General features: G+C 51.7%; 1 protein-coding gene across 3 annotated transcripts; it reads right to left on the bottom strand.

The window, feature by feature from the left end:
* Positions 1 to 831: 831 nt before the first annotated feature.
* On the bottom strand, positions 832 to 24,518 carry CYSTM1 (cysteine rich transmembrane module containing 1). 3 transcript variants are annotated; one of them, XM_040078109.2, is made up of 3 exons: positions 24,392 to 24,518; positions 13,000 to 13,241; positions 832 to 1,289 (listed from the first exon to the last, which is right to left on the bottom strand). In XM_040078109.2, the coding sequence occupies exons 2-3, from the start codon at positions 13,220 to 13,222 to the stop codon at positions 1,183 to 1,185; spliced, it is 330 nt and encodes a 109-aa protein (XP_039934043.1). In that variant the 5' UTR covers positions 13,223 to 13,241; positions 24,392 to 24,518; the 3' UTR covers positions 832 to 1,182. The 3 variants fall into 3 exon arrangements, with proteins under 3 accessions (XP_039934043.1, XP_039934044.1, XP_039934046.1); XM_040078110.2 differs by having other exon boundaries at positions 24,426 to 24,503; XM_040078112.2 differs by lacking the exon at positions 24,392 to 24,518 and having other exon boundaries at positions 13,000 to 13,245.
* Positions 24,519 to 25,013: the final 495 nt, after the last annotated feature.

Genomic DNA, 25,013 nt, shown 5'->3' with positions numbered 1-25,013 from the left:
CAGGGGCCTCTGGGAACCAGGGCACAGACCTGAGCTTAGGGCTGCACAGGGGCAGCCCCCAGCTGAAGGCTCCTGGGGACAGGGAATTGCGAGGGATTCTCATCAGCTCCAAACACTTGAGCTTGCCCCAGACCAGAACCCCAAGCTGCACTGCTGAGCCCAGAGTGGAGCTGGGCTGAGCCCCCAGGCTGCACAGCCAGGGGCCAGCGAGTGCAATGCCCCTGGCAAACAGGGCAAGATCCCTGGGTGATCTCCAGGCAGCGCCATGCAGAGCTGTCAGGGGTCTGTCAGGACACCAGGCTGGGCTGTGCTCCCAAGGCTGGGGGAGCAGCAGGGTGGGACACACCCCATGGAACCAGCAGCAGGTTTTCCCTGCTGTTCTGCAGATAAAACCTTTTTATCCCTTTTCTGGCCAGGCGTGCCATGGAACAGCTTCAGCTCTAAATCCTCAGCACTAGATTAATCCATGGCTTTTCTCTTCTTACCCATTAATTTGCCTCCTGCAAGCCTCTGCTCTTCAGCACAGGATGATGGATCACAGCTGGGGACCAGCCCTGCCCCAGGAGCTGCTGGTGCAGACACACAGCAGCTGAGCCCGTGCTGCTCCCAGCTCTGCTGTCCCAGGAGCTGCTGGAGAGGGCCCCGGTTCCAGAAGGGGAAAAAATAAGAATAAAAAACCTGACTATGCTGCCCTGTGTGGATGAGGAGCTTGGAGGTGCCACACCAAGGACTCTCAATGACAGAGTCAGTGCCCACAGGCGGCCAAGGACAGACAGCACCAGAGGAGATGCCCACCCTGCAGACAGATTTACTGAAACAGCTGGGACCTAGTGAAGAAAATCAACTGTTGGCTTTAATTATTGCGGACGTCTTTGTCTCTAGGGCTAGGAAAATCTCAACCGGTAAATATACATATCATCAGAATGCCTTTGGCTGAAATACACCATTAGCACATTCTTCAAAGTTACAACAAAAGTCTTAGAAATGTTAAAAAGGGATTTTTTTTTTTTTTCTTCCTTTACTAAAATAAAGGAGTGCACCCCCCCACCCTGACAAGGCGCTAGGACGGACAGACAGGAACTCTTGGCTGTGCAAAGCAGAGCGTTGATTACAGTAACAGAAAGAAGTCGGGACAGGAGTGGGGAGCCTGCATGGCGCTCGGAGAGCGGCGGGGCGGCGGCGTCAGGTCAGCATGTCCCAGAGGCAGCAGCAGCAGAGCGCGGTCCAGCACGCCGTCAGGCAGGCGCTCTCGCCCGTGTCGTCCCTCCGCCGCTCCTCCACGACGTACACTGCGGGCACAGAGGGGCTGGTGAGGCACAGAGCAGCGACACCCCCGGCCACAAAACCACCCAAGGGGACAAGAGGCAGGGGTGCCCGGCCCCCAGGACAGCTTTCCAGGAGGTGCCAGCTTCCCCAGCACATCTGCAGCCTGTCCGCTTAGCCAGGCACTGCTCGGCCCCCGTGAAGGAGGAGCTGCTCTCCAACGCTGCTCCAGCCCTACCACACACAGAGCTGCCTCCTTCCCGAGGATGACAACACAGGGACTCATCCTGGACTGGGATCGGTCCTTGCTGCAGCTCTGTGTCCCTCCTGCACGTGAGGGCACTGCCAGCCCTGGCAGGCTGGGAGGTGGCACTGCAGTGACACCTCACTGGCCAAGGGGCAGGTGCTCAAACACTCCAGGTATCGCCCATGGACAGAAACCAGCTCTGCCCAGGGGCTCCTGGCGGGCTGCTGGGATTTACTGCACTGCCACCTGCTTGAGCACACAGGAGGGAGCCCCAGCCTTGGGGGGAGCTCTCCAGGCAGGGTCTCCTACTTGAGGCCAGTGTGCTGCTTGCTCTTTGTGCAGCTCCTGAGGCCCATTAGGACAGAGAAGCAGTTATCTTTGGTTCCTCCTCGCTGAGCCCAGGCTACCACACACAGAACTGCATCAGTCTGAGGGCAGGCTGCTGACTGTCCTTCCTGACAGCTTTCTTGGCTCTGATTGTTGTGGTCTGTGTGGGAAATGTGCCCTCACACAGGAGGCCAAGCCAGGCAGGCAGCTAGTGCTGGACACAGGGTGCTGGCAGGACACAGCTCGTGGCATCGGCCTGGCCCTCCCATGGCCTTGCTTTGTGCCCAGGAAAGCGTTCCCCAGTCACCACCTCAGCTCTGCAGAGCCATGGGTGGAGGAGGATGATGTGCTCCAGGTTACATGATGCCAAAACCCTGACACCACCAAGTGAGGGGGAGGCCAGTACCCCCCAAATGTCTGTGCTTGGGTACATCATCAAGGGGAATAAAGGAGAAGAGGCTCTGCACAGGCACAGCCCAGCTCCAGGGGAGCTCCTGCACGGCCTCAGCACAGCACTGCTGTCCCCCTTCCCTCTGCCATTCAGTCACAGCACCTGCAGCCCTTGCTCCACGAATGTCAGGATGGAGGCACCCTTCTCCCTGCAGCCCCTGGAGGAGGTGGCAGCGCTGTCACAGGCAGTGCTGGAGCACGAGAGGTGCCGCACACTCTCCTCCCTCAGGAGCTGCTGTCGCTGCCCGCCCCCGCAGAGCCCAGGCTGGCACGGCCCAGCAGGAGCGGAGCAGGACCTGATGGAAACCTGGCTCCCTGTGCTGCTGCCAGGGGGAGGCTGCAGGACCCCTGCCCAGGGCCAGCCCCTGCCACACCCACAGCAGTGCAGAACAAGGTCCATCAGTTACGAGCCTGGCTGCCTCTCATCCCCCTGAAAGGGTGGACCACAGAGCCACCCCATCCTATCCCAAGGGGAATACATCCCACGGCAGACAGGACTTTGGTCAGGCCTCGCCCTCCTCCCTGCCCTCAGCCCCAAACCTGCACTCAAAGCCATGCCTGAACACTTGCAAAGAGAACATGGAGGCTTGTGAGCCCTCGTGTTGCACAGCAGTGTGTCAGCAGCTCTGCCCACTGCCTGTTCTCCATGGACAGGTGAGCCAGGGGCTTGGTCTGGGCTTTATTTTCCTGCTGGATCCAGGAGCTCCAAACAAGCAGCTCTTTGGTGTGTTTGTTTGCTCTAAGAAGGTCCTGTTACAGTCAGTGGAGGTGAAACACACACCAAATGCTCCAAGAGTCCTGTGTAAGATGGTGACATCCCTGTGCTGGAGCCCTGACACAGCTCGCACTTCCAACCAGCTGTCAGGTTCAAGCTGCCCCACCTCTGAGCCATGGGGAGCTGGACTGCTGCTGCCAGAGCATTGCCATACCCACAACTGAGGGCCCCAGTGCCCTGAGATATCCAGATCCACGCTGCAGAAGGAGGCTGCCCTTTGCCAGCTACAATCAGCTGTCCAGGACTGCAAAAAGGCTTTGCCTGAAATATTTATGATTAACCCATTAGAAATTTCAAGCTACAGCCGAGGGTCAGGGACATGCCACAAAACATGTTCAAGGCATGTGCAAAGTGCTGTTATGAAACACTTGCTGAAATATTAAAGGAAACGGATTTCCCAAGCTTGGGCGTGTGCAGAGGGAGCTGGGCACTCTCAGCACAGCTGCTCAGCTGGCTCGTGTTGGACGCTGACCCTCCGCACACGAGGGTCACAGTGTCCGTGGGCATCACCCCTGTCCCTGCCAGCCCTGCTATGGCTTGTGCTGGAAGGGGCTGCCCAGAGCTGGATGGAGGACAGGCACAGCTGTGGGCAGGACAGGGACAGCAGCCATGTCAAGGCCTTTCCAGGACTCACCACAGGTTTGGAGTGAGCCTTTCTGATACAAACAGCAAAACAGCGCTCATGTTTGTTGCCTCACTTCTGCTAAAAGGTGGAAGCCATCTAAACCAGCAGCACATTGTGGCAAAAGCAGCTTTCTGCAGGAAACCCTCTGAGAAAAAGCTGTGTCTTTCCCCCACGGCAGGCAGCCGTGTACTTTAACAAACCCACTCACCTTCCAAGTTCAAGGAATGCCCCAAAGACAACTCCTGAAATACACATTTGAGAAGATGCTGCCTTCCACTGCAGAGCTCGTCTCCAAGGGGAGCAAGTCTCAAGGGCAGCTGTGCCTCTGCCAGCAAGCACTGCTGCAGTCTGAGTGTGCACACTGTCAACACTGGAAATGTTCACACTGGGAGAGCACCTGGGCAAGGCTCTGAAGAGAGACAGCCACCCCTCCTCACACTTTGTGAAGCTTTCTTTGAAGCCACATCAATGCTTTGGGAGCTGCAGCCTTGTTGCTGTCACCACACAAACTGCAGAGAGGCCTGAACCACGGATGCACAGCACTAATGACAAACAGCTTTTCTCATCTGTGTGTGGGGCTCGCAGGGGACAGGAGAGGAGCAGGACAGCTGAAGGGTGGTCAGCTCTTCAGCCAAAGCACACAAGCTGAAAACCAGCTCAAAGACAGACTGGATGGAGTGCTCCCAGCCCAGTCTCTCACCAGCCTGGAGATACCCCCATCAACGTGCTCATTTTGGACACCTGACCGTTGGCTTCAGGGCACTACCAGAGTGATACAAGAACCCGAGGACATCAAGGGCACGTGGTAGCAGCTTCAGCCACTCCTCCCAGCCCGTGCAGTAGTGCTGTACAAACACAGTGCCAACCCCCCAAACACTGTCCAAACCTCTGAAAGCATTTAGCTGGTAACACCTGCACAGCCCATTAGTGATGGCAAATCCCCCCCAGCTTCCCAACTGACTGCAGCCAGCAGGACTCCACTGACAGACATCAGGTTTTCCACTGCGATACCTCTGCCAACAAACCAGATCCACAACCTCCCAATGAAGGGAATTGTGGCTTTGGTGAGATTCCTCGGTGACCAAGTGCCTCCAAGCTAAAGCCACCCAGTTTTCTACGGTGAGCTGTATCAGGGATCTCATCAGCTGCTTTGTGCCTCTGCTGGCCAAGGCTGGGCACTCCAACCACCTCCTACAGCACAAAGGGTCCTCGTCACTATGGACAGAGGCCTGGTGGTCCCAAAAAGGAGAGAAACAAGGGTGATTTCTCTTGCAGGCACTAGACAGCACTCAGTTCTAGGCCCCAGTTTTGATGGTTTCATTGTTTTTTCTAAAACAGGATGGCAGAAGGTATAAACTGAGAGACCCTCCCACCTCCTAATCAGCCTTAAAGAGTGTGGAGCACAATGAATCATGCTTACCCTGAAAATGGTATCACTCCCTGTAATCACACAGCAGTGGCCTGCACAAACCAGTGCAAATAACTCCCACTTTGTTTTTAAAACAAATACTACAAAACCTTCTTATTTCATGTACAGTCTACTTTATCTTAAGCATATACATTTTGTTTCTTCTCATGCCTAATTGATACGTTAATCATTAGCTCCAGGAGGGAAAGGAATGAGCTGTACTTTTCACCCAGTTTGGCATAAACTAAAATCATGACCTTAGACTGCAATGCCCCTTATTGCAGGGCTTTACTGGGTCTGCAAGGATTGCAGTAGAAGGGCTTTGATGCCAGAATCAGTCCATCCTCTCCCAGGATCCACACACAGACATCACTGTCAAGGTACCACCTTACCTCTGTGGGGGTAGTGACAGTGCCTGAGAGCCCCTGAGCTCCACAAGCTCTCCCCAGAGTCCTGCTGCACCTGACAGGGGCCAGGTGTGACAGGAATGACATCCAGGCACAGAGAAGGCAGCAAGGGGCAGGCTCAGTGCCTGGGGAGCAGGAGGTGGAGAGCACAGCCCAGCACCCACCACCCTCTGAAGGTGGGAGGGCTGAAGTCCCAGTGCCCTGAAGGTGACTCTCCTTTAGCCCAGCTGTGTGCCAGCTCAGAGCTCTCATCTGCGCTCCTGGCCGCGAGGCAAGGCCTGGGGCACACCAGAGGAAGCAGCAGTAAGTCATTTACCAATCACTGCTTCTGCAGCCCCAAATCCTTCCTCTGGAGCAGAATGGCTGTTTGCCATGGTAACAGCTGGTCAGAGCAGGAGTATTACCTAATACCAGATTCTCAGCTGGGAGGGAGTGCACAGCAGAGAAGGGACCCATAAGCCTCTTCCCACTTGTCAGTTAAGTGGGTTTTATCACAAGCCAATTCGGCACCAAGAGCTTTGTTTTCTCTTCTTCAGAGAGCAAGAAGTCTTGCTCACCCCCACTTGGAATGGTTTTGTGCTGTCTGCAGCAGATTGCTAAGTCAGGTCAGCCTGTGCCTCTGCTTTTACCTTCAAACTACTCTCACCCAGGTCCTTGGAAAGTTTTTCTGTTCAGGATGGAGGCCAGAGAAGGGAAAGTCAGCACAAGTGCATCCAAGGGACGCAGAAGTGACAGCAACAAGAAACCAAACGTCCCTGAGCCCCTCTTGGAGGCGCACACTCTGCTCTGCAGAGCCAGAGCTGCGGGAGGAAGGACCAGCCAGCCGTGACCTCCCAGACATCCACTTCTCCTAAAATAAACCCCTCACAGGCAGCAAGTGCAGAAGAAGAGACTGCAGGACTGGGGAACAGGGACTAAACTTTCATATGAGCTGCCACCAAGGCTCCTCTCTGCATGAGGCCTCCAGGGCACAGATGAGATCCAACTCCCTTGGCAAGGAAGGCATTTGATTGTTCTTTCTCCTCTCTGGGGGTATTTGCTCATGTCTAACAGCTTCAGGCCTGTAATTTCCCAGCCCCCCAACTCCTTCCTGCCCAGAGGCTTTCACTGTGTGCACAGTCTCTACCGACACCACACTCAGATTTCAGGAAATACCTCAGTACACTCCTGAAACAGGCACCAGAGCCAGATGGAAATTCAATAGCCCAACTTCCAAGCAAAAGTCTTCCAAAGCTCAATCTTCCAAATACTCTCAGAACAAGTTTCACAACTCCCAGCTCCAAGCGCAAATGGCCACTGCCAGAGCTACCTGAGCAGAAACCAAGTGCCACGGAATGAAAATACCACAGAGTACAGGCAATTCCACCTGCAAACCCCCTCTGCCACTGGAGAGTCACTGCTGACCCAGCCCAGATTTCAGCCTGGGCTCGAGCAGAAACAACTGACCTACAACTACTCCCACAGGTATCAGCCCTGCCCTCTTCCATGGCCACACGCCTGGGTTCAGCAGGTTCAGAAAATTCCTGCCTTTCTGTTCCCGTAAGTCTGAGCAGCTCTGACGCTCACCCTAGAGAGCTGTTTCAGCTTTCAGGAAGCTGAGCAGGCCGCACATTTCAGGGAAATCACAGTGCAGGCGAGCCAAGCGAGCACTTTCCAGAGCCAGCGCTGCACTGGGCAAAGCTGTTCCCCTCTCACACACCAGCCCGGGCGCCAGGCACGGGTTGGGGCTCAGCAGGAACCACACAGATTTTCTTGCAGCTCAGCTCAGGGCTGGAAAAGATATTGTTTCCTCACCTGAACACGCAGGGATGGGATTAAGAGATCCTTGAGATAATGGAAGTGATACTAATCAGCATTTATGGTCTATCAATGTGCCTGGGAAGGATTCAACCTCTCTAAAGGCACAAGCATTCCTTACAGGAGCCAGCACACCTTCTCTAGAGTGCTCAGGTCTCGGCAGCATGTCAACAGGCATCAGCCAGCTCTCCAAAGCACATAAACCCCAACACACAGCTTAGAAAGACATGTCATACGAGAAACAAACTTTCCCTCAGCTCAAATGTACAATAATTCAGGGCTTCAGGCCCTTCAGCCTGCTTCTAGACTACAACAGATGAGAGATATCTCCCAAAGATACAGATTTTGAGAACTTCCTCTAACATTTTTTTAAGTCAGCAAAGTGTTAATTTACTGTCAAAGCAGGATGTTTTTAACCTAGTCAGCTGCAGGGTTAAGAACAGCACAGTCCTCAGCCTGTGCCAGTGCTTACACTGAAAATCAGCATCAGTCCTAGAGTTAAACAAGACTTGGCTTGGAGGGATTTACACAGCACAAACCTCACCTTACAAGGGTTTTACAAGAGTGTTCTGGGTGACTGACAGGAGGAGGGACAAGGCCCAGTTTAAAGCAAAGGGAACGTGCCCCAGTGAGATCCTCCTTGTGCAGCCTCCCAGGGTCAAGTACCACAGAGTGTGTGCAGTGCTGGGAAAAGGCTGTGCACGATCTGCTCCTCAGCCAGCCTGGTGCCCAGCTGACAAGGACTGGAACAGCAGCCTCGTTAAAATCAGCCCACAATGGAGCCAGCCTTGGCCTCCTGAGACCAGTTTGTCTGAACCATCTCTTCAGATACTCGACCTGAATTGGGAATAATTTTCTTTGCATCAGGTTTTATCAGACTATTCCCTCCTTGGGGGTGAAGAGCAGCGAAGGTGAGGTGAGACAGCAGCCCCAGGACTGCACTGTTCACCAGCCAACTGCCCCCACTGTTTGTGCAGCCAGGGACACAGGGAGGGATGACACAGCAGTCCTGGAGGAGAGAACGCTGGGTTTTAAAGCACACTGAAGAATGAGAAGCAGATAAGAGGACAGCTGCCAAATAAGATGGTTTTTTTCTTTTTAGGCAGGACTCCAGCATCTGGAGTTGCAGCTCCTGAAGGTACAGGAACAGTTAAACTAAATGCTCTGACAGACTAGTTAAAAAGGGTCAACGGACAGAGAGAAAGCCTGTCCTCCAGATTAACGCCTGCTGGGGAAGGCTCAGCTCCATGTGGTTTGGGAAGCAAGGGGGTAAACACTGAAAGGCACTGGAGAGCCTCACCAGAATGATTCCAATCCTCTCCTTTCCACACAGAGACAGGTAACGAGGAAAAACCATCCAGGCCTGCAGCAGCAGGCAGTGCCTGTATCTAGGTGACCTGTTTATTCTGCAGCTGGACAAACATTAGGAGGCAGACAGCATCACTGTGACTATTACTCTTATCACAGCTGGCTTTGCTACAAGTAATCAACTTTCAGAAATAAGATTTCCAGCCTGTGTGTATAATGGCTCAGACGCAATACTGAGCTCTGTTTGCCTTCAGTGCCTGCTGACAGAGCCTGGCTCCCTTTGGCACAGCATGGAATAGCCCCATCCATTACACTGGCGTGTATCAGTGGGGAGAGGGGGTAGAAATTAAACTGGTCAAATTGCTAGCATCAGCTTCTGCTTTTAAAATGAGTGTGTCACTCTGTACTTTGGCTCATTCCATGTCTTTTTAAAGCGTACCATTATCAGCTGCATTACGTTTCACCTCTGATTTACATAGACAAGAAAGCACCAGCTGACCAGTCAGCAGTTACTGTGGTTTCCTTACGCCAGCTGATAACAAATAATGAAAATACTGGTGGGGAAATATCTTCTGGAAAGAAGTATTTTCTTCCTCCTAAGCAAGCCCCTGCTTTAAAGATGAACCTGCTCCCTGCACAATGCTGCACACAGGAACCACATGCCTAAAGCTGTGTGTTTCCCAGCTTTGTTCTGGTGCAGGCAGGTTCCCTCTGGCCACACCAAGCACTGCGTGGCACATCCACCCTGTTCCAGAAACTCACACCAGCATGGACTTTGTGTGGACAGACACGGAGTCAGCCCTCAGCCTCTGCAGCAGGAAAACGGCAGGCAGGGATCAGTCAGCTCCCAGAGCTAGGAAGCTGAATCAGACACCCTCAAGGATAACGTCCCTCAGGCTCAGCAGACACATTACCACCTCTAAAGGCAAAGGGCAAGTTGTTTATTTCTAATGATCAACAGCCAAGTCAGTTGCCAGCCCTCCAAAGATGCGAGATGTGGGGTTTATTTGGAGACTTTGGTATCAGTAACCTGATGAAGCCTAAGAAAACATCCATCCATCCATCCAAAAAAACAAAACCATGAGGGCTTCTGAGCCACCTCAGCAAGCCACCACCCAGTCACCAGCTCGCTGCTCCTTCATGTGGAGAAAAAACAAATGCTTTGAGGCCCTTCATGTTCTGAGGTGGCTGGGGTGACCCTGAAGGGGTGCAAGCTTGTGCTCCATCCCCCCTGGGAGAAGGGGCCAAGGAACACTGGGATCAGCTGCAGTCTCCCTGTCCCACAGTGCCCTATGGGGGTGGCCACGTGGCAGTCATATGGCCACCACCACTAAGTCTTAACACATAACCACAAGCTGATTTCTGCACCCCAGACATCCTCGTGGCTGGCTAATCCTGCACAGACACTCCAGAGGGGAACACACACGTTCAGAGCTCTTCTGGACTGCAGCTTCCTCCAACAAGCCTTCAGGTTTGTCCCCCTATTCAGAGGCACATTGAAGAGGTGGTGACATCTCCCTCCCCTATTTGTTGCAGAGTCACTGCTCACTGAACAGCAAGAACTTTCTCTTTCCTACCCTTAGCAGCACTCAGGTTAAGCTGCTTCCCTGTTACATCTCAGATGCAGCTTTAATACAGAGAGGGAGGGATGTGAGGTTTTTTACTTCTCCAAGGGCCAGGTGGACAGGCTATGTCCATTGCTACACCTGAATTTAAGATGAAAAAACACCACCACCATAAAACGCTACTTTACCATCAGATGCTGAGAGCTCAACAGTAATTATTTCCATCTGTGTGATCCACTCAAGACCAAAATATGATATATAATTACTTCCACACATTAGCATTAGCACATTGGCTATGATCTACAATGTAAGACCTTTGCAGTTTGCCCACACAGTGAAATAACATAAAGCATATAATTCAAAGTAGAGCAGATTTCCTAGTCTCACTGTGGACACACGTTTGTTCAGAAATACTAATGTACTACTTGGAGTAGCTTAATTCATTAGATTAAGCAAAGTCACGTAGGAGAGCAAAACATCCGCTCTGAAAGGAAAGCATCCACACAGTAGCTCTTCCCAGATAATTGTTTGGAAACACCACAGGAACTGACAAGCCACATGAAATCACACCAGACCAGCTAGGCTGACTGCAACGCCTTGATTAAATTTAGATGTCAATTTTTAATATTAGAAGTTCAGCCACATCGACAGATACATAGCACTAGTGTAACAGATTTATAAAAAATTAGCTTGTTTAGAGACATCCACTCTGAACTAGACACTCCTGGTGCTCTTAAACAAAGCCCCTTTGAAAGCTCTTTTACAGTGTCAGAGGAGAAAGATCAGGCTCCAGTTTGACAGAGTGGCTGAAAAAGGAGCAAGGGGGGAAAAAAGGATGTTTAACAGAAGGAAGAAAAAGAATGTTTTTGCAGACAAATGCAAAGTTATAGCCTTGGCTTCACTTTGCAGACATTAATAAATGTGTTTAAAATAAATATGTGCCACCCAGAGGGACCTGGACAGGCTGAAGAGGTGGGGGCATGTGAACCTCGTGAAGCTCAGCTGGGCCAAGCAGAAGCTCCTGGACTGGGGTAGGGGCAATCCCAAGCACAAACACAGGCTGGGGGGAGAACGCATGGAAAGCAGCCTTGGGCAGGACTTGGAGGCAGGGTTAGATGGATATCGGGAAGAAATCCTGGGGAGCCCCTGGCACAGGGTGCCCAGAGAAGCTGTGGCTGCCCCACCTCTGAAAGTGTCCAAGGCCAGGCTGGATGGGGCCTGGAGCAAACTGGGATCGTGAAGTTGTCCCTGCCCACGGCAGCGGGGTGGGCACAGGCTGATCTTAAGTTGCTTCCAGCTCAAACCGTTCTGTAATTCTATCACTTTTTTACATCTACTTCTGCAAAAGCAGAGCACATTAGAGGCTCCCAAGATGGGTTCAGAGACCACCTGTAGCTGCAGGAAGGCAGTTCAAGGACAACACTTACCAGAAGGTTTTTGATTTATGGGTTCTGTAGAGCTGAAGTTGTGTTAGCTTAGGCTTAACGAAATCAAACCCCCTGCAGAACAAGCCTGGGCTCTCAGTGAAAAACACTCAAAATACTTCACTGCTCGTCCCCTCCAATTTCCCAGCCTATCCTTTATGCTGGTCCACAGGTTTGTGAGCAAAGCAGAGGACATTCAGTGCCATCAGTTCCCTGATCCAGTTTGATATGAGATCCTTCAAGTTTCCAAGGCAGCAGAACTGTCTCAAAGCCAGACTGCCCAAAGGCACAGCCCCTGTCTCCCTTCAGTCTCTGCCAGCACACCCCTTTGTGTGGCTATGGCAAAAAAGCAACGCTGGCTCCAACCAAAGATGTTCAATGGAGGAGACAAGGAGTTTTCCCCTGCCCGGTACTAAGAAACACCTCTTAGCCACCCCAGAACCCCGGGGAAAACCCTGATTACACTTTGAATCCACGTGGTGGAAGCGGTGGAAGCTTGCTGCTGCCTCCTGCTCCTCAAAGGCAGGGTTCTCACTCTGTTACAGAGGAAGCTGAACTCATGATTTGCCCTCAATTCAGGTTCTTGTTCACTCACACCAATTGTTCACTGCTTAAATTTGGGCCCTCCTGACAGGCCCACACCAGACTGTTCAAACCACTGAACAGTCCCACCTCTCTCAGCTTTTCCTCATAGAAAGGAGGAGAAGTTCTGGTCCTTTAATCATTTTCTCTGCCTCTGCTCTGACAACCTGAGCCTGCAGCAAGTCCCAGGAGAGCCGTGGGTGCCAGGGCATACCAATGTGCCCTACTGTGGGGACGTGGCACACAGATGGACCAGCCAGCTGCCAGAGGGAAGGTGCACCATCCTCCCTCCCTTCCCCAGAAATCTGAGTGTTTCCAGAGAATGATAATAACTTGAGAAAAAACCAAAATGCCCAGGAATGAGTAGATCACTTGGACAGATACTGATGGGCTCAAGAAAACCGAGGCCCATTAATTCAGTACAAATTGTACATTTGAATATCATAAGCTTTAACTGTGCAGCCTTTGGCTGAATCTTATCAACCAAGAGAGTTGGAATGAGTCGGAATCCAAGCAAGGTGGAATGAGAGTTGTGGCAAATCTAAAACCCGTGCAACAAGCTCAGCATAAGGATCCCCTTGAGGAATCAGTGCGAAGGATGTTCAGCACTATTCTCCAATAACCAGAGAGAGAACTGAGAGAGACACTACAGCAAAATAAAGCACGAAAACAAGCTGTAAACAAAATCACCACTTCAAACAAGTCTCCACCTCCTCCAAGGCCATTCGGGCCAGGCGCTGGTGAACACGTTACTTCAAGGTCGGTGTGTACTCATGTGAGGCAAACAAGCGCCCCGGCACCGTGCTGCAGCTCAGCCGTACCTGTGTTTTTCGGCCCATCTCCGTACACGGGTCCTGGCGGTGGTGGAGGTGCGTTCTGCCATCCATACTGGGGATATCCTTGGTATCCTGGCTGGCCTGGCTGGTAGGGCCCGGGCGGGTAGCCGGGGTAGGGGCCGGGAGGGGCCCCCGGCTGCTGGGCATAGGGCGGGTACGGGGCAGTCGGGCCCGGGCCGGGGTACGGTGGAGGATTATCGTAGCTCATGTGGGATGCAGAATCTGTCCTGCAAAAGAGGGAAACAAACAGGACAAGTGGTTTGCTTTTGTCTGCTCATCCATGACCCTATGAGTTCCATGTCAGACTGCTCTCCAGAGGGCCCTACGATGTGTGAGAAACAGACTTCAAAATACCTAGTCAAGCAGCAGATTTATTTTTAACCCTATCACAGGGCCAGGGATGGAGTTGATTTCTCTATGTGACACAAGTTTAGCTGAGCAGGAGTAACGTGCTGCTTTGCAGTCCTGCATCAGCTATTCACCTTAAGTCTTGCAGCAAAATCCTCTGCTTCCACTCACGATTAAAAAAGAGATTTAGAAACGATTGCTTCATGTTTCTGTCAATATCAGAAAGTAAAACCATAGAAAAATGCAGCCTGTTCCAGGCACATTAGATAGCTTTGACAGGAGAAGGAGAGAACACAAATGTCCATTACACTTCTGCTAATTGCTAAAGCCTCCAGACCACCACTTGGGAGCAAAGCTGTATGCGAATAATTTCCTGATGACACTGTAGCCCAGCACGTTGCGTAGCCTTCCAATCATATACAACCAAGTCATTAAGCAGCCACAAGGAATTAGGGCCTTGGGCTCAGCCTCATTCAAAAAGCAACATTAAAGACACCTCAGAGAGCTGATGCTCATAAAACCCGTGTCATGTATTACTCATGGCACTGCCATCGGAAGACAAGACTGTCACAATACTGCAACTTTAATGAACCTCTAAGCAGCATGACAAAGCAAACCATTTCTTACATTAGGCTTCTGGAACTTCTCCTTGTCTGAGAAACACAAGTGTATGTTAATATCCTACATGTGCAGGAACCCTCCTGCCTGAAGCAGCTGGACCCTGCTATTTCCTTCTCCTATTACAGGGTGCAGACAGCTCAGCAGTTCCCCTTTGCCACACGCCACAGGGTGAAGTACCAGGAGCATCATTTGCCTCGGCCAGGCTCGCAGCCCCGGCTTGCGGCGGGAGAGGCTGGCCAGCAGGATCCCCTTCGGAGGGCACTGGGAGGGGCACGGAGCCGGGCCGCGCCGCCTGCTCAGCGCTGTGCCCCAGCAGAAACCTCCGGCACATCCAGCGAGCTCCGGCCGAGGCGGCCCCGAGGATTCCACCCTTGCATCGCCAGCGGAGCCCAGCGCCATGTGCGGGGCAGAGGCCGGGCGGGCCCAGCCCCGGAGCTATGTTTAGCTGCCGCAGGCGCTGGCAGCGTGGAACGAGCTGGTTGTTTACAGCCCCGGAGCGCCGGCGGGCCCTCCCCGAGGAAGCAGCCCAAGGCTCTCTCTTGTTTACGCCTTGCTCCTGCCCGAAGGTCGCCAGCACGGCGATGCCAAGCGGCACCGCGGGGCTCTGCCACGCACACAGCCCGGCTGATCCCAGCCTGGGATCCAGGGCTGCTCCGGGGGGACAGGGCTGCCGTCCCGCCCAGGAGGACACCGAGGAGCCCTTGAGGCCCACAGGCTGCAGCTGTCACTCACCTGAATTCATGCTGGCGCTCCTCTCGGTGTGCCAGGCACGGTCACAGAACCACAAACATGCTGAGCTGGACAAGGATCATCCAGTCCAATCCCTGGCTCTGCACAGGACACCCCGACAATCCCATCCCGTGCCCGAGAGCGTTGTCCAAACGCTCCTGGAGCTCTGGCAGCCCTGGGGCTGTGCCCATTCCCTGAGGAGCCTGGGCAGTGCCCCCCAGTACTCTCTGGGGGAAGAAAACCTTTTCATGATATCCAGACTAAATCCCCCTGACACAGCTCCAGCCATTCCCTGGGTCCTGTCACTGGTCACCAGAACGAAGAGATCAGTGTCTGTCCCCCCTCTAATCCCTCACAAAGAAGTTGTCCCAGCTAACTGCTAAGGCTGTACCTTGCAGATGATGTCTTTTAATGGCTTTGTCAAGAGTTTTAACTGCTTAACCAATGCCAGCGATTACAGGAATTTTATTTATGGTTTGTTTTTTTTTCCCCACTGCTAGGCCAGCCAGACCACTTAACTGCTCATTTTAAAACTGACAAGCACAACATACACTTAACTCAAGGCTCTTTAACTGCTGCACTGCAATGCAACGCCCCTACCAAGTCTCCAGCAAGGAAATTCTTCCTCCAAGGAGGCACGGAAAGGCAGGCAGCAAGCCCTACAACTTATTTCAATACAATCAATTAGAGAAGTGGGACACACCAGGCCACTAACGCTCATCTAACCCAAAAAATCATCCCAAAATAACATCCAAAAGCAAGTTTCCAGGGAAGAACAAGGCCAGAGCGAGTGTGTGTGCGTGTGTATACCCAGAGACCACTGCATGTGGCAGAGTAACCATTTGGTGCCCAGACATGGCCCAGGCAACCCTGTGAACCCCTGGTTTGCTCAGCCTCCTGACCCAATGCACAGCTGCTGTGCCTGCTCCTGGCACCAGGGGATCCAGGGCACTGCTGCCTGCCTTGTGGAAAACTGCCTCCTGTCCCATCAGGGTGCGTGCAGGATGTCACCCTCCTGAATTTAGGGATGCACCAAACCGAGGAGATGGCATGTGGGAATGCCCTGTTCCAGATCAAGGAGCCTCAGCCCACTGTCTGCTCCTTGGGCAAGGGACAAACTCTCCATCCATGTTCCCCCTTCTCTTATCAAGGGTGTAATTTTTCACCCTAGGTACCAATATGTGTTTTGATATACACACAAGGCATTCAAAAGCAGCAAACAACAAGTTCATGTTTTGTTCATAAACCTTAAGAACCTGCTGGTCTTAGCTTGCTTTGATGAGCACTCCAGCAGACTCACCTGGAGGATTACTTCAGTTTTTCAAAGTCCTTCTGCCCAAGAGAATCATCAGCTCAGCCCACCCTTTCCAGGGAAGGTCAGTCTTCCCTTCTGTCCCTTCATATGCATCAATGAATTTATCTACATTCAATATCTTCGATATTTTAGTGCTGAAGCAAGGTTTAACAGATGCTGTGATTTTTGCTGGCTGTGAACTCAAATTCAGTCAGTAGATAAACTCAGCCATCCCGCTGCTCCCCTACCACAGGGACTCGTGCTGGCACTGCTGGGAGCCACCCTTTTCCATCAGGAGTGGCCATTCACTCCCTTTGGTAGCCAAGCAGGGAGCCTGCCTGGCCTCTGTGCAAGTGCCCAGCACAGAGGGAACATGCCAGAATCCCTCTGGAGCCAGTGGGACCACACAGGTAACAAAGCACCTCTGCAGAACGGGCTGAGATGGGGATCAGGTGTACCTGGCAAAGCTCAGAAATCCCTGCTGCAGTGTGGTAAGAAGAGAGCCGGGTTAAAACCAAAAGCCATGAGGATGAACAAAAAACCTGCACATCAGCAGCTCTGCAGAAATGTCTGCAAAACGGTCAGAAGGAGTTAAAAATCCAGTGGCTGGAGCAAACAGGGAAGTGGCAGCATAGGGAACAAGAAGGAACTACCAGTGCTCTTTGTTTCCCAGCTCCATGTTAGCTGTGTCAAAACAGTCTTTGAAGAGAAAGCAGGTTTGCAGTGGAGGCAGTAACTGAGATTCCATCTGCTGATATGGGAGAGGTAAAACTGGCCAGAGCCTACTGACAGATGCCTGGGCAGAGACAGCAGAACAAGAGAACAGACAAAAAAATGGACATTAAGGAGAGCATATTCCACAATTGAGGGTAAAGTAACATAACTGAGATTAGGCAAGAGATAAAAGAGTGTCCAGCATGAATACTTTCAGCAGCCACTGGGGATTTGTCTGTGATGACTGAGGAAACTCCTGGAGAATTCATCAAGGCATTCAGCAAACCCAGGTGGTAGTTGTGGAACCGAAGTTCTGGGAAAGAATCTTTCCTTATCCCCCAGTTTCACTGCCAGTTATTGCTACACACACATCCCTACGTGCCCTTTTTGAGCTGTGTGACAACACTGAGATTTCCTTCAGCCTCATGACCTCATACATGATTTACACACTTCCTAGCCCTATTTACTCACATGGGTATGTGTTTGCATGGCAGGGCTTTGAATCACGAAGCAGATACTTTTCAGAGACATGCCTCAGCTCTTAGTCAAACGTATCACCGAGCTGTGCTGTGGGTTCTCACCCCAGCAGTAATCCTGTGTGAGCTGCAACCAAGACAACTCCTAAGACATTGCATCAGAACTCCTATCTGTGGCTTTCCTAGGTAGCACCTCTCCGAGGCAAAGCCCAAGACGCCAACCATCAGCAAAGCCCTGTGTTTTTCATGGCACTGCATGAGGTCCAGCAGGAAGAGACGCCACAGAGCTCAATGGTCCCTGCACAGCCTCACAAAGATTTCCTTGCAAACAAAGATTTCCTTGACTGTCACTAAGCATTTGCCAACAGAGAAATTGCTAATCCATCTGAAGAGAAAGGCAAACCACGTTCCTATTTCTCCTCCCCCCTGCATCAGTACTTTTGCTAAGGGGCAAGTTCATTAGTACATCACTGTTTCCTTAAGTTATGTTCAAACTCCTTTGTTCCACACTGCTGAGTAAACATTATTTCCCCTACCCCAAGAGCAGGGCTTCATTTTTAAACAAGCTGCTTATGATACCCCAGAAAGCTGCACCGTTGCTCAAAAGGTCTGCAAACCAGAAGTCACTTTAGTAGGGTGTTGTAAAGAAAATGCCCATGACACAAATGTGCACGTACATACAGAGGCACCAACAGCCCAGAACCATCATCCTATGGAGAAATCAGTCCCTCTGCAGCTGTAACCTGGCTCTGGCTAAGGCTTAGCAAAAGGTGCATTCACTATACACACACATATATATATATTTAGCTTGTCCATTTTAGCAACCAATCCTTAGAGAAACAGATTTCATAATTAGGCTTTTAAAAAACTTCTGATTGCTTCACACTTACTGCCTTGTACAACGCCAGCAAACCAAGGCAGCTGCTACAGAGCTAGTCAATCACTGATCCTCCTCTTCCAGCACACTCATGAATTTATTATCTTTTTCTTTCTTCAGTCATCTCTCCTGAGCTGAAGACTGCCTGCTTCAACACAGCCTGCAACATACCTTGATTATTCTTTCCAGCCATCGCTGTGCCTTTTAGTGTCACCATTTGTCTAGGAGGAAGCAGGCAGACTCTCAGCACAGTGCCACAGCTGTCTCCTGCTTCCCACCCCTTTCCCAGCCCACTCCCAGGGCAGCTCTTGCCATCCATCAAGCTAAAAACAGAGCTCAAGTTGCAGTCTACGTAATTGCAACTGCAGGATCCTTCCAAGTGGGAATAGCTCCTGTAGAGCTCCTGTCACCGCACACGTACAGCTCACCACACTGCTCACCCAAGTGACAACACACAGCCTCTTCCACAAGTCTCTGAAAACAGCCCCAGCTTCAGCCACCTCTAAAACTAGGAAAACAGGAAGCTTAATTTAGATGTCTGTTGGCCAAGTGCAGCCCTATGGCACAGCCTGGGGGCCTGGACACGGGGGACTTTTGGTCAGAAGGTAACATGAAAACAACAGGAATGAAGAGAATAAGGGGAAGCATGATGGAAGAACACTTTTCTGTTAGCACAAGGTGTGCCCAAACAAACACCCTTCACAGCCTGCCAAGACGACCCAGTTTCACCCTTCTCCCTCCTCCAGAAGGCCACGTACAAGGCTGGCGCTCCCAAACATCCCTTGAGGTCAGACTAATTATGGCCACCATAATTATTGCCCAAATAACTGGAGAGCAGTAGGAATCTGCTTCTACCTGTTGGCACCTTGTTACCTTGGGAAAACTGAGGAGAGCACGCATAAAACCATCTGCATTTTTACCCGGTAGGTGTTCACAGCTACTAATCCACCTGCAAAGAAATACCAATCCCTATGGAGAGCTGCCTGCAAGTCAGATCCTTCAAATGCAATCTCCAGTGCAAGCAAATCCATTAAATAAAGAGCTGTGTGTGTGGGCTGAGAGGACAATCTAACCAGGGTACTGAAACAGGGTGAAATGCCTTCTCTTGCATAGGGAACAGTGCAAGAAACAGCCCTGTGCAAACAAATGGGGGATTAGTAAATTAAACATACAAACAAACAAACCACACAAAATCAGCAGTCTGGAACATAGGAAAAAAAACCCCTCAAAACGACCCAAAACCAATTAGTAGATATCTGGAATTTAAAGGTGAGAAGTTGCTTGTTTGTAGGACAGCAGAACAAGCACTGCACCTCGTGCTGCTGTAGTCAGGAGGAATCACGTTTTGGGTATGGCAGGTATTGATTCAGCTGGTCTTTGCAGAGATGAAGATGGAGAGCATGGTGAGAGGCCAGACCCGGAGAAGGGCAACTGGGGCACCCTGACGTAACCCACCCCTACCAATGCCTGCAGCACTAGGAAGCAGTTTTCCAATACAGAGCTCTAATGGAAAGTACATTTAACATCAACAATCCAGCTCCTGGCAACCAGCCTAGCATTTAAATTACATTTCATATGAACAGTATCCAAATGAAAAAGAGCACAAGTGGCTTTTAAATGGCACTGGCTCTGTGTTTCCCTCTTACCAGCTTATTTGTCAGCTCCATTTAGTGATTGTATGTTAAGGATAAATTGTAAGAGATTCCATTCTTGCTCAGTTTGCTTCCAGGAAAAGCTTCCTCCCTGGTTTGCCCGCCCACTTCACCAGGTAGCTCCATCAGCCTACAGTAATAGCTGAGGGGGAACAGGAGCTGCCCCCACCTTTTCTGACAAAAGCTGTTTGAAACACTTTAATTTCCAAAATGCAGGTCTAGGCAGAAGCAAAAAGGCCAGCTTTGTGCTGTAAAAGGGAAAGCTAAAACCCACTCCTCTGTTCAAGCCCATTTCCTTAAGAGGTGTCCCCGACTCCAGGACACTCACAATCCTTGGGAAGAGGAGCATTTCCTCATGTTTAGTTGAGTGGCTGCCAGGCATCTCCTGCACAAAACAACTGCTGCTGCTCATGTGGCTGAAGCCACTAGATCAGGCGGCTCTGTGCACTGACCAGTGGTTTGGATGAACAAGTATTTAACCTTCCTGAGCCAGATATTCCCTCCTCCTGGTATTCTCCAAGCCCTCCAGAGATCTGAAGTCTGCCCATATGTGAAAATGGAAAGTGCAACTGATGTTTGAGGCTGGTGTCTCTACAAACTGTCCCAGCTCCCCAGTCCCATCGTCTGCCCTGCATTGTTGGAAAAACCATAATGGATATGCACATTTCCAGGTGATACTGGTTTCAGAAACCAGGATTTGATCAGCTCTAAAGGGCTTCATGCTGACAGTTTTTGCCTCAGAGGCAACATCCCTCGTGGAGCTTCACAGTCACAGATCTCCACAGAACTCTTACCAGTGCACCCTCACACCCACACAGGATTGCATGCCAGGATTTTCCTTCTTCAGACTAATTTCAATGTCTCATCAATTGTTACCAACACACAAACCTCTTCAGAAACACTACCCATCACTTACTGCCTGCCCACTGTCTACCTACATGTTCTGGCAGAAGGAAAGTATGAAGCTGACATTGTTCCTACAATAAAAGCATTAGTGGAAAACAAATCTAATCCAATGCCCTGCTACTGTTATTATGGGGGAAAATTGTCCAGTTTTTCAGACATCTGATGAAAGGTTTTAGAAAACCTTTAGATGAAATATATACAGGAACTAATAATTACAAAGATGGAATGCATCACTTCACAGCCCCTCAGGTGGTGTCAGCCATGGTACTTGTTGCTGACACACCAGGTGAGACTCTGCCCAGGTACAGCAGTGCCTGTGGCAAAACACACAAAAAAGCAAAGTCCTTTACACAGAAATAATTTCAGAGAGAAGTATCTACATCTTGATTTCAGGTTTGAATGCTTTTGCACGCACTGCTCTTGTTCAAACCTTTGTATAATGTGTTGCCTTAGATAATCCCAGAAATACATGACTATAGTTTGCTGTTAGTTTGTGTACTGACTGTTTTAAGGTGCAACAAATTCCAAAACAGCAAAAAACTCAATGAAAACATCTGACTGTCAGGTAAAACTAGACCTGCAAATAACAGTTAAAATAAGCAGCTTTGTTGGTCTAACTGAGAAGAGAATGTGAAACAAACAGTATGACTGGCAAGAAAATTAATAAGCACAGATAATACATTTGTATGCTATTCAGATGGTGTTCTGGCAGCATTCCAGCTTTGGAACAGCAGCACTCTTTCAGGATAACTTCCCCAGCTCTGAAACACTGGTGGGTTAAGTGGAAGATACTACCCAGAGCACATGATGATTTTCTAGCACTTCAAGCAGAAGCACACTGGCAGCAGCACAGAGCTCCCAAGGCATGGTTATGTTGCTGTGTGCAGACAAATACAGGCATTTTCTACAGCTGAGATCCCATTACTCAGAAAGAGATGTCCATGATAGGCTGGAAAATGGACTGAGACTGAGATTTCTCCACCCCCTCCATGTTTTCTCACTTTTTCTGCTTTTCCATGTCTTTCATGTGGCTCTAACATGGTGCTTTACTTTGCCTGTAGGGCACATGCAAGAATCCTCTTTAATGTCTGCTTGTCACAGCCACTCCCAGATTCTCCCAGCGGTCACCAAACCAAGAAAGCCTTTGCCTTACCCTGTCAGGGGCTGAAAAACTTCCACACATCAGGGCACTGCCCTCAATAGCTGGCAAGACCAAATAATACCTCAAGAATACGTTAGAAGCCTAGCATGGAAATCTCTCTCTCTGATATTTAAATGACAGGAACAGCAGCTTTTGATCAGCAGTGGTGGTGCCTGGAATAAGGAATACAGCAGATGAGATGCTTCCAAGGAGGTCCATTCCCCAAAGCGGTCTGCAATCCCACCAGCTGTGGGCAGGCACTGGAGCACAGCACTGCTCCCTCCCAGGACAGCGCGGTGATGGTGCTTCCACACAGAGGGATCGCAGCTGGGAATTGCTCCCAGGATTCAGCTGTGAGGGTCGCCCAGCATCTGCCTGCCCCTCAGCAGGGCTGTGAGGACAGGCACTTCACCCTGCACCCAGGGGAAGGCAGGCTCTGCCACGCTGGGCTGAGCAGGCTCGGAGGCTCCCAGGCTGCTGCCGGCAGCACGCCAGGCCTGGCAATACTGACCGTCTGCTTGAATGACTCGGGCTCCTTCCTATCTCTCCCTCTTCCCAGAAATGACGGCGCTGTTTTGTACTCATTGAGACGTTGGGTTTGAGGTCAGCAGCAGGAAGTTGAGAAAGGCAGGATACACAACCCAGAGAGTAGAAAATATCAATACTGACAGCTGGGAATGAGTGAACATACTCATTCAAGGCTCCAGCTCCCATGAGAAGTTTTCAGGGACCCTGATAAGCTTCCAGTCATGCCACAGAGAGATCACAAAGAGGGGACAGGAGAAATGCAGACCTGTTTCTGGAAAATCCAGAGTTACACAAGCTTGCTCTGCCCTCGTTGAAGAAAAAAATTAGGTAACATATTTATCTGATCCTGCACCGAACTGCCCCGAGAACAGGGAGCTCTTCTGTCCATGGCACACAAAGCCCTCCAGGTACTTCTCCGTCATCCCAGTGCAATTATGAGCAGGAACATCTCTGCTTACACTCACTGAACACCTCTGGTTTTCTGAACAGCGAATCACTGCCAGTTTTAAATGTACCATGGAGCTGGGGGGACACAGGGCAGCAGAACAGCAGAGCTCCCTGCTCTGACCTGGCACCAGGGCACCGCCTCACGGGGGCTACTCAGCACACACAGAACCCCCACCCATGTCAGAGCCAATCCTTTACAGGACAGTCTCCACTACGACCTCTGCTGCAAGGACACCCACCAGCCTCTGCAGATTATCAGTTACAGCTCTCACACCATTCAGGGAATGACAAATCAGTATTTAACAAAGATGGCCTTTATAGCACATGAATAAGGGGCAGGGTGTAGCAGACTTTGCTCTGCAGAAGTTCCTGTGCTTGGTAAAACCACTGTTCCGTGCAATAGAAGATTATTATCTAACATGCACATTAATCCCCGACTGTCCCCAAAAAGCACTGAAATAGAATCAGAAAAATGTATAAAGTCTCGGTGTTTTCAGCCTCCTCCTCAGTCTACCTGATATAGTAATATTATTATCATCATCAAAATTTTCTAGGAAGAGTCACTTATTATTTAAGCAACTGATGAGAAACACCCCATAGTGCTAGCACAGCAGCACTTCCCACACCTTGTATCCTATCACTGTATTTACACAGCACAAGAAGGCAGCTGCTCAGCACAGTCATTATAACTCACCCACACTCACTACCTTACCCAGACTTACCCTATTTACAATCAGGTTGTTCACACGCGTCTCGCAGTACAGGCATCAAAAGCAAAAAGCACCTCATTTTTTCCTTTCAGATAAAACTAAACGGGAGCGTGGGATGAGTGGGACAGATCGTGGCACCAGGCTGGACAGAGAGGGGCTGCTCTCTGCCATCAGAAGGGGTGGCAGATCCATGCGGCAGAGGACAGGAGACAAGTACTCTCCTTCCCTCATTCTCCTATTTCACCGTGACATTTAATTATCCAAATGAGGTGTCCTCAGCTAAAGGAGGAAGAAACATAAATCCAGGACAACCATAATGGCTTTTAAACACACGGTGCAGCACTATTATTTTTACTCCGAGTGCTGCCATACCTCTTGCCCTACACTAAATAAGCCTCAGCATCAGTACCGCCCGCGCCCACCCGCTTTGCGTGCCCTGTCCGGGTTCAGGCACAGCCTCAGCCGGGCAGCACCGCGTTCCTCATGGACAGGGCAGCGCTGGGAGCGCCAGCCCCGCTCCGCTCCGCCAGCCTGGAGCTGCTCCGGGCCCGCCTCGGACCGAACCCGCACGGCCGGGGCTGTCAGGCACGGCGGGACCCCGGGCTGGGGGACGCTCCTGGCCGGGATCCCTGGGCCCCTCCTGCCCCGACCGCCCCCGGGCGGTCACCCAGAGCGGGGCTCCCAGGGACGGGAAGGGTCCAGCCCTTGACCCCGGGGAGCCTTCCTCATCTCCCTCCTCATCCTCATCAGTCCTGCGGGCCCCGCGCCCGGCCTCGCTCCCCCCCGCTCGCCGCAGCTCCCGCCCGCACCGAGCCGAGCGGAGCCGAGCGGAGCCGAACCGAACCAAACCGAGCCCAGCCGAGCCGAGCCGAACCGAGCCGAACCGAACCGAGCCCAGCCGAGCCCGGCCCGGCCCCTCACGGATCCCCGGTACCTGCTCCCTGCACGTCTCGCGCCGCCACCCGCACCTGCTGCGCACCCCGAGGGATGGTGACGTCACGGGAGACACAGGCCACGCCCCCGAGGGGGCGAACACGTCACAGCTCTTGCCCTGCCCAAGGGGCGTGACCAAGGGGGGCGTGGCCTGGGCGCGAGCGGGGCGGCCCCGGGCCTTGTCCCCGCTATTGCCTCTGTCCTTGTCCCAGCTCTCGCCCCTGTCCTTGTCGTTGTCTCTGCCCCGTCCCTGACCCGCCTATTGCCCGTCGTTGTTCCTCCCCTGTCCCAGCTATTGCCGCTGTCCCTGTCGTTGTCCCTGTTCCTGTCCCTGCCCCAGCTGCGGCCCTTGTCTCTGTCCGTGCCCCGTCCCTGTCCCAGCTAGTGCCACTGTCTCTGCCTGCTCCTGTCCGTGACCCAGCTGCTGCCGCTCCCCCTGTTCCTCTCCGTGTCCCTGTCGCTGCCCCGGCCGGGCAGCGGGTTCTGAGCAGCCTGAGGGTGGCGAGGCCCCGGAGGGCTCCCGGCCGTGGGGAGGGGGCGTCCCGGCGGTGCAGCTGAGCGGGGCTGGGCAGGGGTAAAGCCAGGGAAGGACGGCGGGGTCAGGGGGGGCATGGGGGGCTCGG

Source organism: Hirundo rustica, chromosome 14, assembly GCF_015227805.2.
Source record: "Hirundo rustica isolate bHirRus1 chromosome 14, bHirRus1.pri.v3, whole genome shotgun sequence".
Taxonomy (NCBI): domain Eukaryota; kingdom Metazoa; phylum Chordata; class Aves; order Passeriformes; family Hirundinidae; genus Hirundo; species Hirundo rustica.
The sequence above is the reverse complement of the archived record's forward strand: the minus strand, read 5'-3'. Positions and strand labels throughout refer to the sequence as shown.

Coding starts and splice junctions, on each gene's coding strand:
- CYSTM1 (XM_040078109.2), bottom strand. CDS start 13,222: ATGAGCTACGATAATCCTCCACCGTACCCCGGCCCGGGCCCGACTGCC. Junction 1,290..12,999: donor AGATGGGCCGAAAAACACAG/GTACGGCTGAGC, acceptor CTGTGCCCGCAG/TGTACGTCGTGGAGGAGCGG.